The sequence below is a fragment of the Ascaphus truei genome, chromosome 3 (genome assembly GCF_040206685.1).
Source record: "Ascaphus truei isolate aAscTru1 chromosome 3, aAscTru1.hap1, whole genome shotgun sequence".
Classification (NCBI taxonomy): domain Eukaryota; kingdom Metazoa; phylum Chordata; class Amphibia; order Anura; family Ascaphidae; genus Ascaphus; species Ascaphus truei.
In genome coordinates, this window is record NC_134485.1 from 337,599,426 (window position 1) to 337,617,420 (window position 17,995).

The 17,995-nt window shown below is 41.5% G+C and overlaps 1 protein-coding gene across 5 annotated transcripts in view; it reads right to left on the reverse strand.

Annotated features, from left to right (window-relative positions):
- The window catches only part of BIN2 (bridging integrator 2), a 63,002-nt gene extending 45,007 nt beyond the window's left edge, over positions 1 to 17,995 (reverse strand). For 4 of the 5 annotated variants that reach the window (XM_075591632.1, XM_075591631.1, XM_075591629.1 and 1 more), the window contains exon 1: positions 17,870 to 17,995. In XM_075591632.1, the coding sequence (XP_075447747.1) occupies positions 17,870 to 17,947 (78 nt within the window). In that variant the 5' untranslated portion in view covers positions 17,948 to 17,995. The remainder of the gene's footprint in view (positions 1 to 17,869) is intronic. The other variant, XM_075591630.1, reaches the window with a different exon arrangement.

The window sequence follows — 17,995 nt, forward strand, 5'->3', positions numbered from 1 at the left end:
TCTGTGCATGACTTCTTTCTCTCTCACTCCCTGCTTCTCTTTGCTATAACTGAGACCTGGCTCACTCAGTCTGACACTGCTCTGGAAGCTGCCCTCTCCTATGGTGGCCTTTCCTTCTCCCACACTCCACGCCCTGGTGGCAGGGGTGGAGGCGTGGGGCTCCTGCTCTCCTCTCTCTGCCATTACAGAACAGTTTCTATTCCCCCCTCTCTTGCTTTTCCCTCCTTCGAGGCTCACACAGTCCAGATCTTCTCTCCTCTCCCGGTCCATGTGGCGGTCATCTATCGCCCACCTTCCTCTACTCATCCCCCTTCTGCCTTTCTCTCTCACTTTGAATCCTGGCTCTCTTTCTTTCTCTCCTCAGACTCCCCTGTTCTTCTCCTTGGGGACTTCAACTGCCACATTGATGACCCCTCTCTCCCTTGGGCTTCCCGCTTTCTTTCTCTAACCTCTTCTTTTGGCCTTCAACAGTGGACTGCAGCCAGCACCCACAAGGATGGCCACTACTAAGACCTGGTTTTCACTAAAAACTTCTCTCTCTCCGACTTCTCCATTTCCCCTTTTCCTCTCTCCGACCATCACCTCATCTCATTTTCTCTCTCTCGCTTCTCCCCATCTCCATCTCCATCTCGCCCTCATTTTTGCAGAAACCTGCGCTCTATTAACCTACCAGCTCTTGATTCCACTTTACGCTCCTCCCTCTCCTCTCTCAGTTCTGCTTCAGACCCTGACAACCTGGTCAGGAACTACAACTCTGCCTTATCTTCCTCTCTTGATCTTCATGCCCCACTTTCTCTCTGCCGTCCTCGCCCTTCTAACCCCAGACCCTGGCTAAACTCCCACACACGCATGCTGCGTTCCTCCACTCGTTCCTCTGAACGCCTCTGGAGGAAATCTCATTCGCTCGCAGACTTCATTCACTACAAATTTATGCTATCCTGTTTCAACTCTGCCCTCTTTCAGGCTAAACAAACCTACTTTTCATCACTAATCAACACACACAAGTCTAACCCACGCCGTCTCTTTTCTGTCTTTGACTCTCTACTCAGACCACCCTCAGCTGCCTCCTCTTCTTCCTCCATCTCACCTCAGGACTTTGCTGACTTTTTTAAGAAAAAGGTGGAGTCCATACGGCAGAACATCCCATCTGTTGCCTCCTCCCATCCCACAATGCTTCCCAAATCTCCTCCTGTCTTTCTTGACTCTTTTTCTGCTATCTCGGAGGAGGATGTATCACTGCTGATCTCCTCTTCTCCCTCTACCACTTGCCCTCTTGATCCCATTCCCTCCCATCTCCTAAAACCTCTTGCTCCTTCTATAATCCCTATGCTCACACAGATCTTTAACTCTTCCCTCTACTCTGGTACCTTTCCTTCATCCTTCAAGCATGCAACCGTTATACCATTACTCAAAAACAGCAAGCTTGACCCTACCTGTCCTTCTAACTATCGACCTGTCTCCCTCCTGCCTTTTGCCTCCAAACTCCTTGAACGTCTTGTATTCTCTCGATTGCTACACTTTCTCAACACCTATTCTGTACTAGACCCTCTACAATCTGGCTTCCGCACTGCTCACTCTACTGAAACAGCCCTCACTAAAATAACTGACGACCTCCACGCTGCCAAAGACAGAGGTCATTACACTCTGCTCATATTACTCGACCTCTCTGCAGCATTCGACACCGTGGACCACCCTCTTCTCCTTCACATTCTCCATTCTCTTGGTATTCGGAACAAAGCTTTATCCTGGATCTCCTCTTACCTCTCCCATCGTACCTTCAGTGTCTCTTTTGCTAACACCTCCTCCTCCTCTATTGATCTCTCTGTGGGGGTACCCCAGGGCTCTGTCCTGGGACCCCTTCTCTTTTCTCTCTACACACTCTCTCTAGGTGACCTAATCACATCTTTTGGGTTTAAATATCACCTCTATGCTGATGACACACAAATTTACCTTTCAACCCCTGACCTTACACCTGCTATACAGACCAAAGTTTCTGAATGCCTCTCTGGAATATCATCCTGGATGGCCATCCGCCGACTGAAACTTAACATGGCAAAAACAGAGCTCCTTATACTACCTCCCAAACCTGGCCCTACTACATCCTTCCACATTGCTATTGGAAATACGATCATTCACCCAGTAGCCCAAGCACGCTGCCTAGGGGTCACACTTGATTCCTCTCTCTCATTCTCCTCTCATATTCAAAACGTTTCTAAAACTTGTCGCTTTTTCCTCCGCAATATCACAAAGATACGCCCTTTCCTCTGTTACTCAACTGCTAAAACTCTGACTCAGGCCCTCATTCTCTCACGTCTCGATTACTGCAACCTCCTGCTGTCCGGCCTTCCTACCTCTAACCTGTCTCCCCTACAATCTATCCTAAACACTGCTGCCAGAATCACTCTACTCTTTCCTAAATCTGTCTCAGCGTCTCCCCTGCTGAAATCCCTCTCCTGGCTTCCGATTAAATCGCGTATCTCACACTCAATTCTACTGCTCACTTTTAAAGCTTTACATTCTTCTGCCCCTCATTACATCTCAGCCCTAATTTCTCGCTATGCACCATCACGACTCTTGCGTTCTTCTCAAGGAAGTCTTCTTACTACCCCCTTTGTATCTAAAGCTCTCTCCCGCCTTAAACCTTTCTCACTTTCTGCCCCACACCTCTGGAATGCCCTTCCCCTCAATACCCGACTAGCCCCCTCGCTATCCACCTTTAAGACCCACCTTAAGACACATCTGCTTAAAGAAGCATATGAGTAGCACTGGATAATCATGGACACATGACACATAAAGCTTGGCCCCCTGCAGACGCACTTACTAGTATTCCCTCCTACTGTCTCTGTACGTTCTCCCTACCTACCAATGAGATTGTAAGCTCCTCGGAGCAGGGACTCCTTCCTTAATGTTACTTTTACAGTATGTCTGAAGCACTTATTCCCATGATCTGTTATTTATATTTGTTATTTATATGACATGTATTACTACTGTGAAGCGCTATGTACATTTTATGGCGCTATACAAATAAAGACATACATACATACATACATACATACATACAACGTCTTCGTACAGTGCAGGAGTATTTAGATAATTTCAGTTTCTTCAATCTAATGCTTATTTTATATTACACACCTGACTTCAGAATGTGTTTTTCATTTACATTTATGTCCTTTACCTCGGCTTAAATCGGTAGACATCCTGCATAGCTTGTGCGTGCAGTGTTCCTGAGGAAGTGTACAGACTGTCTTCACAAAATGCACCTGTCTTCAACAGATCAGAACTCTGAGATAATGTCTTTTTTTTTTGTTTAAATTTAAGATGTAATAAAGATACAATTTTAAAAAAATGTTGCCACGGGGTTGACTACATATGAAATTCTGTTGTAGGCATGATGTATTGGTAATGCCAGCAGCTCATACGGGACTCAGCTAATTACACGTTTTCCTGAAACACAGCTGCCTGTCTTCATACTGTTTCCCTGCTTTATTCTTATACTAGAACTACAGGTGTAGTTAGACTTACGGTTCGCGAGGGCACTTGGTCCCGTGACTGCACTGATGGCGGCCCAAAAGGATCAAGGCAGCGGGGGGCCCCATTCAAAAGAATGGACCCCCTGTAGCGCCGTCGCTGCTTACACCTCCCCCAGCACCACGGCTTTTCAGCGTTCGAACCGCAGCGACGCGACCCGTTGGCTCCTTCTGTAGCTGCTAATCCATAAAACAATTTACAGCAGATGCAAGATAATGGACTGTAAAGTGCCTGATTGTTACAATCATTTAATACATTTGGCACTATGGTTTGGATTTTTAAGGTACAGATATAGCCAGGGTTATTGCTCCCGCTGGTGCTCTATGGTGGCATATGTTGCCATGTTCTGCTTTATCACTGCCATTGAATCCTATCGAAACTCTGATGTTTCAGTAATAATCCCCTCAGAACAGGGCATTACTGGCGAGACCAAGCCAAAGGGTTTGAATTCATAGAGCCCAGCCCCCTCCACACTTACACTATATGATATAGATAGATGGACTATCTGTTGACCTGGTTGGACTTTGGGACTACAGCCAAGCAGGTTGCCCCACCTGTGATCAGGTTTTTTTTGCTGCAATTTTACTACATTTGTTTGTGAGTGTGTATTTTTAAGGTTACTCCAATTTAGCTATTGTAATAAACTGTATTACACTATGGGGCATATACTTCTGTTATATATATATATATATATATATATATATATATATATATATATATATATATATATATATATATATATATATATATTATATATATATATAGTTATGGTGGGTGAGAAAGGCAACAAAAAACCTCCACCGTTAGCATATAGCCAATGAAGCTGTGTGAACGGCGATGCATCTGTGGCTCACAGGAGGTCTGAGCCTCCGCTGCTGGGAGCCTGGGGTGTACCTGATCCGTCTGGTGACAGCGCCTCCCCTCATGAGGGATCGAAGCAGTGTGTAATAACTTGTACACAGGACACAATATAATAAATACACACTGGTATGGTATAACATGTTTACTGAACACGTAAGAATAATAATAACAGAACCACACAGGCCTCACATGGCTGTAACCCCCACACCATGTCTACACCCCAGTGGGGTTTACCCCAAAGTACTGAAGTGCCCCTGGGCACCCAACCACCATGGTGTCCACAGAGTCAATCCACCCAAAGTGAGTGTGACAGTGCTGCCCACACCCGCATGTTACTGTTGGTGCACTTGTAGATGGGGATACCTGCCAGGTGCTCCAGGACATTCCATTTCGCATCGCAGGGAAATTTTAAAATGTGTCCCAGCTGCTGGCAGCCAAGCTGAGTGTCATGCTGGGCACATACATGGTGGCACCGATGCCTTTGTTAGCACGCCTGTGCGTGCGCCCAGTAGGACACTTAGCTTGGCCGCCAGCAGCCAGGACACATTTTTACATTTCCCACGGTGCGCGGGAAATTTTTAAATGTGTCCTGGCGCCTTGTAGCCAAACTGAGTGTCCTATGTGCGTACGCTAAAAAATGGCAGTGGCTTACACCGCCATGTGAGGTGCCCTGTGGAGATCCCAGCAGTGAGGAAACTTCAAGAAGACGGTGATGACGAGGTGACCTGCGGCGGTGAGTAGTTGTGGCGCCAAATTATTTGTCTGCTCGGGCCTCGATAATGTCTGGCCCTGTCCATACACTTAATATTTCAAAAGCTTACTGAACAAAACGTCGGATTCTAAAAATGAACAACGCGTTGGAAAAGGCAAGAAGAGCTCTCTTAAAGTTAATAACTTTCATTGCAAAAAAAATTACAATCAGCACGGACTGTTGCTAGAAAGTAGTTTGACAGCAATTATATTCCCCTGGCACCCAGTAAAATCATTCATCATGTGTAAAACATTGAGGGTTTATAAGGTTTGTTCATTTATTGTTTTATACAGTTGTACCCCTCTGCTTCCCTGCAGGCAGCTTATGGAGTATACTAAATGGGGTCCAGTTTTTTTTTGTCTCACCACTATACTCTGATCGCAAGCTCTTCAGAACAGGTAACCTTGTTGCCACACTGTCTGCAACTTACATTTACACACTCAATTAAGGGGGTGCTGTATTACAGTATTAGCCATGTTTGTAATTCAATAAAGAGCCAAGTCTCTTTTTAAGAATGAAAAGAATACAAAATACAGCACAATAAATGTCCTTCCTGTCTTTTAATGAGTTGATGAAGCAAAATATTTTGTACCTATCTCAACCCCTTTCTGACCCATGCAACAGCTAGCGATGCCATGGCTGTAGGTTTTTTTATCTCGGGTTTAGATCATTTATAATTTATGGTGGGTGATGTTTATCCCCAAACCTTGAAAAGTATGCAAAGTTTCTTGCATTTGACACAGAGGTGCCAGATAAGCCTTCTGAGTCTTTGCATTTTTTATCACACATTTTTGTGCATCATCTCTAACTCATTGTATTGCTCCTTAAACTGCAGGCACGAACTGAAGCAAACACAGGCAAAATACTCTAGGGGCAGTGGACTTTGATACTGTATGTTGAAGCTGTTCACAATTTCAGTTTAATGGCCAAGGCACAGTTTATTTTGAGCTAAGTGCATATGACCCCAAACAATACTGAGAGGTCAACATTAAGTTAAATTTGAAAACACATACTGCTGTAATTCTGACTTCCTGCTTCATTGAACAGTTTGCTGGTGCTTGTTACCAAAGCATGTGTGGTTTCACAGGAAGTTAAAACCACTGCATTTAAGAGAACACTACATTTTTAGAAGCATGCAAGACTACTTATACTGCCTTAACACATCAGTGTTTACAGTACTTTGTAGCAGACAAAGACTCCCTTTGTTTATCTCCCTTGTATTTGAGTATTTTCCCCACCCCTCATCCACCTCCCCTTTGTATCTACCCCATTTTTATTTGTATTTTTTCTTCTCTGTTTTCTGACTTGCCTCCCCCAGTATGATCCACCATTTCTTTCTATGCTTACCTTGCAGCAAACTTGTGTGAGCCCAAGTTAAGTATTTTTGCTTTCATGGTTACGTTTTCATAGCCTGTGCTATCATTGTGAGCTCACAGTTTGTATAGATTCACTTGGTATGGTGTCTTGATATTTATATTTGAGTAAAAATATCCGGTTTGATTGACCTATTTTGCAGTGTCTCTTTCTATGAGTGTGCGGGTTCCCTCCCATTTTTGTGGCGTCACTGTTACTAAGGGACTCAGGGGTCCCATCGGGTTCCCTGCACCTCTGACCCTACTTTTCTATTTCTTGCTTTGGTGTGCTAATTATCACCACCGTACTACCATATAGTTACATAGATACATAGTAGATGAGGTTGAAAAAAGACATGCATCCATTAAGTTCAACCTACGCTATATTTAGGCGACAGATACGTTATCCTATATTTGTACTTACTGTATATTGATCCAGTGGAAGGCAAACAATAAAAACCCAGTGAAACATTATCCAATGATGTCTAATAAGTGGAAAAATAAATTCTTTCCTGACTCCAAATAACGGCAATCAGATTCTCCCTGTATCAACATGCTTCCCATTTTTACTTATTTGTTAAATCCCTGTATACCTTTCCTTTATAAAAATATATCCAACCTTTTTTAGAAGATACAGTATCTATTGTATCTGCCATCACAGTCTCCATGGGTAATGAATTCCACATTTTAACTGCCCTTACTGTATAGAACCCTTTCCTTTGTTGCTGTTGAAATCTCCTTTCCTCCAACCTTAAGGGATGGCCCTGAGTCGTTTGTACTGCTCTTGGCACGAATAGTTCTTTAGAAAGCTCCTTGTATTGTCCCCGAATATATTTGTATATAGTTCTCATATCCCCTCTTAGACTCCACTTTTCTAATTCTAGTTCTACTTTCATGTCCAAAATTGTATCTAGATATGTGCACTGTTAGCTACAGTACAGTATATGACAGACTTAAAATAGCCTGCTCAACTTGTGTGAGATGTGGATAGAGTCTTCACTGTTTTTACTCCCCTTAATTTATATTGATGTAGTTGGCACTATTAAGAAAGAGAATACAATACACTGTAAATGTGAAGTCACATGTCACTCACATACAAAGACAATGGACAATGGCCCTTTTTAGATGCCAATTAGGATGTGGCTCTTTATCCCAGATTCTGATGGCAAAACTTGCGTGTAATCAGTGATTTGGTGCAGACATAGACACCTTTATCAGGATAGATTACCATGTAGTATAATATATATATATATAGCTTAGTATCCCAATTAAAAATGGCACCAAAAAAACTAAATAAACCCATTCCCTCTTGATGACGACTACCCATGAATAGGCTTCAAATTCTTAGTATTCTAGTGAAAATAACACTAACTCATAAAGAAAACGTTCATGAAAATAACACCCCAAAGAAAAATAAATGTCACAAAAAGTACATAACGGAGCCATAAGAGGGACTTATTCCTGTTTAAATAAAGCTGCCTCTAATGGTCTGAGGAACCCAGCAGGGAGCTAGTTAATTGCAGCCAGTTAATTAACCAGTCTCCCCCTGGCTAATCAGAGCTGTATAAAAGCCTCCTGTGTGAAAGTGCTTAGAGAGACTCCTTAGCACAGACACATTGTCCTGACACAGGAGAGCAGAGAAGCCTGCACAGAGACTCCTTAGCACACAACTGTGCTGAAAGAGGAAAGGGTCTTGAGCACACACCAGGGCAGTGTGCTGACAACTGACTTCCTGGGAGCAGTAGGATTGCAACACCTGCATCAGAAGTTTGCCTAGAGAAACCAGCGATGCCAGCACAGTCAGATAATACTTTAATATATATTGCTCCCTGATCAATTGTTCTATGTTTTTGCGATTGGGAACAAGCCTATCCATCCAGTCAGATAGATAGGGTATGGACTGTTTATTTAGTCTCTAAATGGAGTAGGTGTGTTTCTTTTATATATATGTTTTGCCTTAACTGCTGTTTAAAGTGATCGGCTAAATAAAGCCCTGTTTAATTTCCCCCAAAATCGGTCTCCCTGAGTATACTGTACCTCTGCACAAGTCTCTTACAGGAGCCTACAAAAATAATTAGTTGGGATCTAAAAAAAAAAAGGATCGGTGCCAGCAATGCCCCCTCCAATTTTTTTTGTCCCTCTGCAACAAATGAAAATCTAAAAATAAAGGAAAGCAGAAAACCCCTGACCTGTGCTCAACCTGTCACTTGGTGTTTTCTTCTTCTTAATCTTTCTTTTGTATTGATACATTTTGCAATAGAAAACAAAAAATAAAAGAACGGAAACATGACACATTTTCATATGTTAATGCCAAGCAGTGTAAGCGTCTCTAATATAAACATCGAAAAAGTTTATCTCTGAAGCAGCCTTCTCTCATGGTACTGAAGATTGTGGGCAACATCTTCAATGATCAGACCACCCAGTTTGGATATGTTGGGGGTTATTCATTAAGTTCTGTTACAGGTTAACGCACCTGAATGGGTGTTAACTTTTATTTGTAGGTTTCTGTTTGTTGAGGGGATAACAATTTGCTACTATGTTTTTTTTAATTATTTTTATTTGAAATCTGCACACCCTGTGAAGTAATTTTTGCATCATTTATTTTTGTATGTTGTTGGTTGGCTAGTTTCCTAAAGGTTTTTTTGGTGTTAGTTTAGTGTTATTTGTGCTAGAATTGTAGTTTCAATGTACTTTCTTTATTATTGTAGGTCTATGGGCGATTAAGGGAATTTGTCGTTTAATTATATTGAGTATGTTGTCATCAAGAGGGGCTTGGTCTAGTTGGCTTTCTGGTGCCATTTTAATTTGAATCTCAGGTTGTTTATCTTAATGTGTTTTATTTTGATATCCAGATGAAGGTGTCTGTCTGCATCAAAACATTAAATGGATAATGTGTATAATTGGAATTTTCCATGTTCTTGTCCTTGTAGTTGAGATTATGGCCCATATTCTATAAACTGTGATACCACCAATTCAGAGCTATCGCACAAGAGAGTCCCGCTAAAGTCAATGGGGCATTTAGTGTGATAGCGCTGAATCAGCGCTATCACAGTTTACAGATTAAGGGCCTATAAGTGTATAGCACAGGTCATTTTCAACCGGGGTTCTGCGAAACCGGACGCCGGGGGGGAGGGGAGGGGAGAGCTGGAACAACTCTCTGAGCTGTCCCAGGCCTGGTGACACCCCATGCAGCAGTCACCCGGTGGCTCCCTAGCTCAGCAGTAGCAGCCGTCCTGTCACTACAGTATAATCCATCCTGCTCCTTTCGGTGCCGGAAGTCATGTCTAACTCATGTCACTCTAACATGTCTAACTTATGTCATGGCTGATAGGAGGAGGGAGCTGCGGACTGACGTGCTGCCCAAAGGTAGGGGTGGGGGACATGTTTATACAGGAGGAAGAGAGAGAGGGAGAGTGTAAGGGGGAAAAGAGGGGGGGAGTGTAAGGGGGGAAAAGAGGGGGGGGGGGAGTGTAAGGGGAGAAAGGGGGGAGAGTGTAAGGGGACAAGAGAAAAGGGAAGAGTAAGGGGGAATGTGAGAGGGTCTAAGGGGACAAGAGAGGGGGAGAGTGTAATGGGGGAAGGAGTCTAAGGGGAGAAGGGAAAGTATAAGGGTTGGGAGAGAGGGGAAGGAGGAGAGTGTAAGGGGGGAACAGAGAGAGGGGCGAGTGTGAGAGGGGAAAGCGGAGGGATGAGGGGCGTGGGTGGTGGAGAGGGTTCCCCACAATCAAATTCTAAGGCCCCTTAACCAAAAAAAGTTGAAAACCACTGGTATAGGAGAACACTGGCTCAGAGCACCCAGTGTGATAATACTTCATTTTGTTTGATATGGATATGTGCTTCATAAGTTTTTGTATAAAGCAAAACCAATATGCACAGCAATTGATGTTATTACACTGGCGACACACTTTATTTGCGCTCGGCTAGTCCCACGAATTCGGGTATACCCGGGTGTATTGAGGTTTGTGACTGTTTTCTGCCCGAGTGCATTGAGGTATTTTCCAGGCAGGGATTGAAGCATTTTATTCCCGCTGGCTGCAATACTGCACAGTATATATATATATACTGCATTACAATTCATGAATTTATGCCATCTGGTAGACATGCGAAGCATTGCAGCCTATTAAATCCTAATCATTATCATTTAACAGATCAGCCGCCCGTCAGCCAGGCATGAACCCAGGCTGGGAAGGCAAACGCAACGGGGCTTGTCAGAGGTGAGGAGCGGCGCATTCCAGGTATCTGCCAGGTACATACTGGGTATTTGCTCGAATAAAGTGTGTCGGTGCAGTATCATAACATTGAAAACAGTTCCACAAACAGGTTATCGAAGAGTGCCCAATAGGAGTTTCTGTGCGATGGTGCCCCGATCGGCACTATTGTAGTACTTAAGCTTTGAACACCATTGAGTAAAATAAGTGTAAACATGGTTTCTCCTGCATGACAACTAGGATATTGCTTCTTACTTGTTACCTCCATTTACCAATAGTCTTCACCAACCTCTCAATAGTGATGTTCTCAACAAGTCTTTAATTCATGCCCTCCATCCCAGTTTAATCATTATAAAAATGAATCTTTCTGCATGTGGGATTAACTTAGGGACAAGGATTTATGTTCTCTCCCAAATCAAATATGAATCAGGCTCATTTTGCTAACCTATTTAACTTACTCTGCCTGCTAGCTCTTCTTGACGGACACAAGGGCACCACTATTGCACCAACAAAAAGTTATTGGGTGAAAACAATAAAGTTCCAAGTAACGATTACAGTGACATTAGATGTCAAAATGCTGGAAGAAAAATAAAGAGAAGCAGTGATGCAATAAAAGATGACAACAAGCAAAGATACTAGTACAATATTTCACAATAAGAGATTTTCCGATACTATTTAAAATCTCCTTCATGCTTTACTTGCTAGTTTTGTATGTACTGGAAATCATTTGCATAAAGAATATAATATATAAAAAATACTATTTCTGATCTAGTTTTTGCATTTTAAGAGGAACTATTTATAAAATCTCTTGGATGCAAAGTTGTTTTAAAAAAAAATTCCACCAGATGTATAAAAACAAAACAAAACAAAACAAGGCTCATATGATAAGGGCATATGTGAATTATATCAATTTTAATGCAATCTTTGGTTTCCTTTATTTGTGTCTTTTAAATTATTTATACCTTCAACTGTGAGCTTGTCTGTTTGGAGAATCTATCAAATGTTTATTCACTTTGTCTTACATGTTGAGGAAAGATTGTAAGTACTGTAATATATAATACAGTATAAGTCAAAGTACATGACAGTTGAAAAAACATTATAGCTCCAGCAATGAATAGCTTACAAAAGTGTATACAGGCCGCATACCCCGCTATACGGACCTTCACTTTACGGGCACTGGCGAGTACGGACATATTTACAGTAGCACCATTCCCCGGTATCCGTACGCTCGCTTCGCAAGTACGGACACGTATTCAGCCCTGCAGACCGCCGTAGTTGTGTGACGCGCTGATTCCCCGCGCCCAATTGGAAACCGGCAGCTCGCGCATGCGCCTGTGAGTAGGACACACACGTCCTGAACAGCAATACCGGCTCCCGACCTCTACCGAAGTGAAAAAAGGTAGTGCTTTACTTTGAGTACATTTTTGCTCAACATACATGCTCTGGGCCCATTGCGTACGGTAATGCGGGGTATGCCTGTAGGTATTACATGTGTGGTCATAGAGATAATAAACATATCTCTCCATTGCAGGTTAAAAGATTAAATTACATGACAGAAGACTTAAACTTTCAACTAAAAAACAGAACAGAAAAAAATGGAGAAGAGCAGCATAGCACTCACCCCCTCCTCACCCCAGCCTTTTACAGTAAAACAAGTTGTGTGTGTGTATATATATATATATATATATATATATATATATATATATAAAAGAAAGAAAAAAGGCGCAATCGTGTGTAGCAATAAAAAACAGGAAAATGTATTAATTAAGCAAGGAAGGCTAGGTGACTGAACAGATTAAAACAAAACAATGATGCCAATAGACACAATGAACACAATATATGACAACGGGTAAAAGGGGACGATAGACAGCACACTGATAGTGTTAATTTTATGCAATTGCAGGGTGCACGGAACAAAAGTGGACCCTTATTCCCCTGTATAGTACTAACAAATCTACGTAAGTACCAGCACTCACTGTCTAATAGCTAAATGATGAAAACAGTTGTAATGCAGAAAATACATTCAATAATAAAACAAACCACAAATAAATCAAATGTGTTTGTAGAAACCAGTGTCACAAATGGGCATATCACAAAGTGAGGGGTGGGGGGGGTGGAGAAGGAAAAGGGGAAAAAACATGAAACAAGGAATATACACAAAAAACGGAGAACGGAAAGTATGCTAGGGGGGCGACGTTTCGAGGGACTACCTCTTCATCTGGCCCATTCCCCCTGGTCCAAAAGGTCCCAGAGGTACTTCCCTAAGCCTCCCTTCCCCTAAAACTGGTCAAATCAGACACCCGTGCAAATAGATAGTATAGTAAAGGCTGAACACAGCTTGCTAAAAAGCAGCTTGCAAATAAGCACCAGGAGTCCACAACAGTCAATAAAAGGTTAATAGCAAATGAAAACAGTGATCAAACCCTCTGTGGCTCTGCTCCTCGTGCTCGTGTGGAGTGCTGAGGAATGAAATAGCAGTCTCAGCTGTTATATGTAGTAGCTCTGGCCTGCCGCTCCGCAGTGTCTTGGTGCTTATTTGCAAGCTGCTTTTTTGCAAGCTGTGTTCAGCCTTTACTATACTATTGCCAACAGTGTCTTGTGGTACTTGAACTACTGGCATTGACTTTAGTGGATTCTTGCTGCCCTGCTATTAGCTGTATTTAGCCTACACTACATGATTGCTAGGTATTTTCAGGGGTGTCTGATTTGACCAGTTTTAGGGGAAGGGAGGCTTAGGGAAGTACCTCTGGGACCTTTTGGACCAGGGGGAATGGGCCAGATGAAGAGGTAGTCCCTCGAAACGTCGCCCCCTAGCATACTTTCCATTCTCCGGTTTTTGTGTATATTCCTTGTGTTTCATGTTTTTTCCCCTTTTCCTTTTTTCCCCCCCACCCCTCACTTTGTGACATGCCCATTTGTGACACTGGTTTCTGCAAACACATTTGATTTATTTCTGGTTTGTTTTATTATTAAATGTATTTTCTGCATTACAACTGTTTTCATCATTTAGCTATTAGACAGTGAGTGCTGGTACTTACGTAGATTTGTTAACAATATATGACAACATTACAGACACGGAGTAATATGTCATGTGTTGTTGTTCATCTGAGGTTGTACAGTATTTACCTCATTTTTTGTTATTATGTCCTGATATGTAAAACCATGGAATTCAAAGAGGGTGTACTTTCTTTTTCACACCACTGTATATATATATATATACAAACACAAACATAACTGCATCAAAAATTAAGAGAATATATAGTAAAACGATCATATATCACAAAGTTTCTTGTGGGGATCCAGCAGCTTCTGCTGACTTATATCTTCCTACCTTTAGAAGAGAGGCTTTTCGGGTGGTACCGGACATTTGCGGACTTTGTGCGGAAAATCCCTTGTGGTCATGGCGGACGACTGGACAACACACTGGTCATATGGATTTTATTTGTTGCCATTGACTCTCGCTTTGCCATTTTTTATTACCCCTGCATACTGATGCTTTATTCTGGGAGTGTATTCCGACATTTATCCTGCAATTTATCTGCCTCCTGCCCCATAGGCTTATGTGTTTCATGCTCCCCTCGGTAGATCTTTTGGGGCCATGCTGTCACTTTATGTAGGAGGATAATATATTTTCCACCACTTTTATTATATGTGGGACATTATTTGGCTTTCTGCCTTTCAGTGTTTTTTTCTGCACTACTAATTAGGGTATTATTCTGTTCTCTGCAAGAGATTTTCTCTGCAGGCTCTATATGTGCAGATCAGAAGCTTGTAGGTTTAGTCATGTCTCCCATGTTTTGTGTGTATTCTTTTTGAGAAAGCAATAGGGTTTTAGTTACTTAGTTATTTTTGTGCCAGTTTAGTAGCTTTTCCTGTTTGTTTGAGTTGAGTTTTGTTCTATTCTGTTTAGCATGATTATTGTTACTTTAACTCCTCATTTGCTTCTTTGACCGGACGTTCATTACTCACATTGGGATCCTTTGGGTATAGGGACTTCCCATGTTCTGTGCATAGGTCCGTTTAGCATTTATATATTTTTTTGCTTTCCATTTGCATTACTTTTTTATATACACATAATTTAGTGGTGTCAGTTATTATTGCTGTTTTTTGATCCTCGCTTGTTTTTTTATTTGTTTTTTATATTTTCTCTGCTCTTCTTGTTATCAAATCGTGATAAATATTTTTTTTTGTATATTTTGATTACAGTGCTTGTTTTGGGACTTTCTTTATATTTGTGTTTTGGTATATATACACACACACACATATATACACACACACACACACACACACACACACACACACACACACACACACACACACACACACACACACACACACACACACACACACACACACACACACACACACGTTGGGCTCATAGTGTGTTTCTTACACAAAATGGCATCTTGCTTTTAGCATCCTGTGCAGTTCAACAAGATGGGAATCCTTTACCATCACATACTATATGCACGCACACACATTTATTCAGAAGCTTTATACAACTCAAACAAGTATGGAGAGATGTATCCTTGGCATTACCCTATGAACAGTAGGAGTGTACCAGAGAGATACACCGTGAAAGAAATCCTATGTATGGTGCACACACCAGTTTTGTAAATATTTGACTTGAAATTAATTAGTAGTCCATAAATATATCCTTCCCTATGACAGTACAAATATGTACCAAAAAATAAGGAATTAGCACAACCTATTAGGTTTTACAGCACGTGGGATTAGTGCGTTAAAGTATTAATATAGTACAGTGCCAAAAAAACTTTATCCCCTAGAGGCCCCCCAGAACAAGTTATTTTCAGCTGCAAAATGTACGTCGGTTTTTTCTGATGTCAGAGCTCGCCGTCTGCACTCATATGTACCCAAAGGTGTTTTAAATTATTTAACCACCTTAGATTATACCTTCTGCTGCAACTAAAAAACTTCAGGTTTTGCTTAAAGATTGTTAGATAGGGCATACCTACCCTATCCCCTTCTCTCCCGTTACTTTCCCTTTACTTAGTGTTCAGTATTAGGACCAATAGCAGCTATAAAGAGTTTAGGTCTTCACATAAATTTGCTGGTTCGTTCAATCTATCCAGTTGAGAGACACACACCGATATCTCTACACCGGTGCCTGTCCGTGCCTCTGTTCCACTCACCGGATATCCCATATGATCCTCTTCACCTCCTGACGTTCATGGAGGTAATTATCGACCAATTAGGCTTTGCTCATTACGATTCATGCCAATTGTATATCTATTCTTATCCCGCCTGCCATTCGCGGGGCTATTTCCAACCTCAAACATAATCACTGTCTGTATGACCATCTTACTGGGTCACCAAGCATTTTTTTTTAGAGGTATACATTTCCACTCTGACCACCGGGTATCTAAAGTGGAGGGGGGACTATTTGGATGTATGCTAATGCAATTAGCTCTACATATATCTCTGAACTCCAATCATCCCTATATTCTCCTTTAAGCATTCATTAGGGAAATAGGATACAGCAAACTATAGCTGCCCCCTAAAGAACTAATCTCCTATTACTGTATATATACTTTATTTGACTCCCAGAACTGAAAGTACCTAAGCAACACATCTGAGTTCCCTCTGTGATACCCTGCTCACTGAGCCTCAGCTGTTTCCCCTACAGCATGTATCCTAGCACTTTTGCTATTTAAAGCAAATAACTGATGGGTTAAACAGCTTATCAAGCTAATCTAATTGCTCTAATCTTGTCTACTCTTGCTGTGTATAAAAGCAGATACACTAGTTTGATAAACTATAACTATATTTCATGTTTTTCAAAACAGTCAACTAAGGTGGTTATTATATTCTGTGGTCACTACAGATGACATATACTATGTCCTGCTGATGTACTGAGACCAGCAGTTAGACAGACGTGCCCCCAGAGGATAAACCTTTTTCGTCACTGTTCTACAGTATATTCACACTTTAACGCACTAATCCCATGTGTTGCAAAACCTAATAAGTTGTGCTATTACCTTATTTTATGGTACATATTTGTACTCTGTTGTAATAAAAGTAACATTTTATGAACTACTAATTAATTTGGTCAAAAGCCATTTCCACTATCAGAAAAGATTTCGGTAGAGCGAGGTCTCCCTATCATTTTATTACCTAATGAAACATAAAAAAGAATGAATGGGTTCAAGAGCAAACAAAAGGAAGTGACATCATCACTAGGGTGAAGAAATTAAAATGGCAGTGGGATGGACGTATCACATAGAGAAATCACCAACAATGGACAAAGATGGTACTTGACTGGATTCCCAAAGATATCAAAAGACCAAGATGAAGACCAAAAATAAGATGGGAGTATGAAAGATAAATTGTTACACTAACATGTAGAAAGGAGATGTGCACCTGTAGTACCTGGAAGATACAGGTAATTGGGCAGGCCTTCATCCAGCAGTGGATCAGCAAGTCAGCATAAGTAAAGCTTCACTATAAGGAATGGCTTTAGTAGTGGCAGTATACACAGGAGGTAGAAAATGTGCACAAGTTAGGAGAGATGCAGGAAACAGTGTATAGTGTCAATGTAAAGATGAGTATCTGTGTGACACATCTGTAGTGAATACAAACAGTGAGAAGACAGAGATTAGTTTACATTGAAAGATCCAGAGTACAAGAGCCAGTTTCAGTAATTTGTTACAGGGAAGCCCAGGACTATGAATACAAGTACGTTTTAGTGAGGAAAGATGTACTGAAAGCAGAGAAATGAGGAAGGAGAATGACATGAGCTTAAAGAAACAGACAAATCCATGAAGCTTCGTTAAGAAAAATAGTAGCACTGTGTTTGACTGTGGGAGGGAATAATTATTTCAATCAAGAAAGAAAACCCCATGTTTAAGAAGGAATTTAAATTTTTACTAAAACTAATAGCATAAAAATAACCCGCCAACCATATGCTCCATATACAATTTGTCCCACTTCTGACCTTAGCCAAGTCCACTGGGACTTTTATTTCTCCTTGTTTATTAAAAGAAGCAATAATACAAATCCACTTACTCTTAAAATCAGACAATCCATGTTGCCTTAGTGTCAATAGCAGACTTACCATTTCAGCATTGGCAACTGCTATGCGAACATTTTTCTAACTCACGCAACTGTGTATAGCATCCCTACCACTTTATAAAGGTTCACATTACCTTTTCCTGGGCACGACTGAATCTCTTCTGGACATTTTTAGCAAAGACCCCGGCACCTCCCTGCTTGGCCTCTGCCATGACTGTTTGTTAACAGAAGTGCTTTCTTAATGTTAGTCTGTGGTTTTT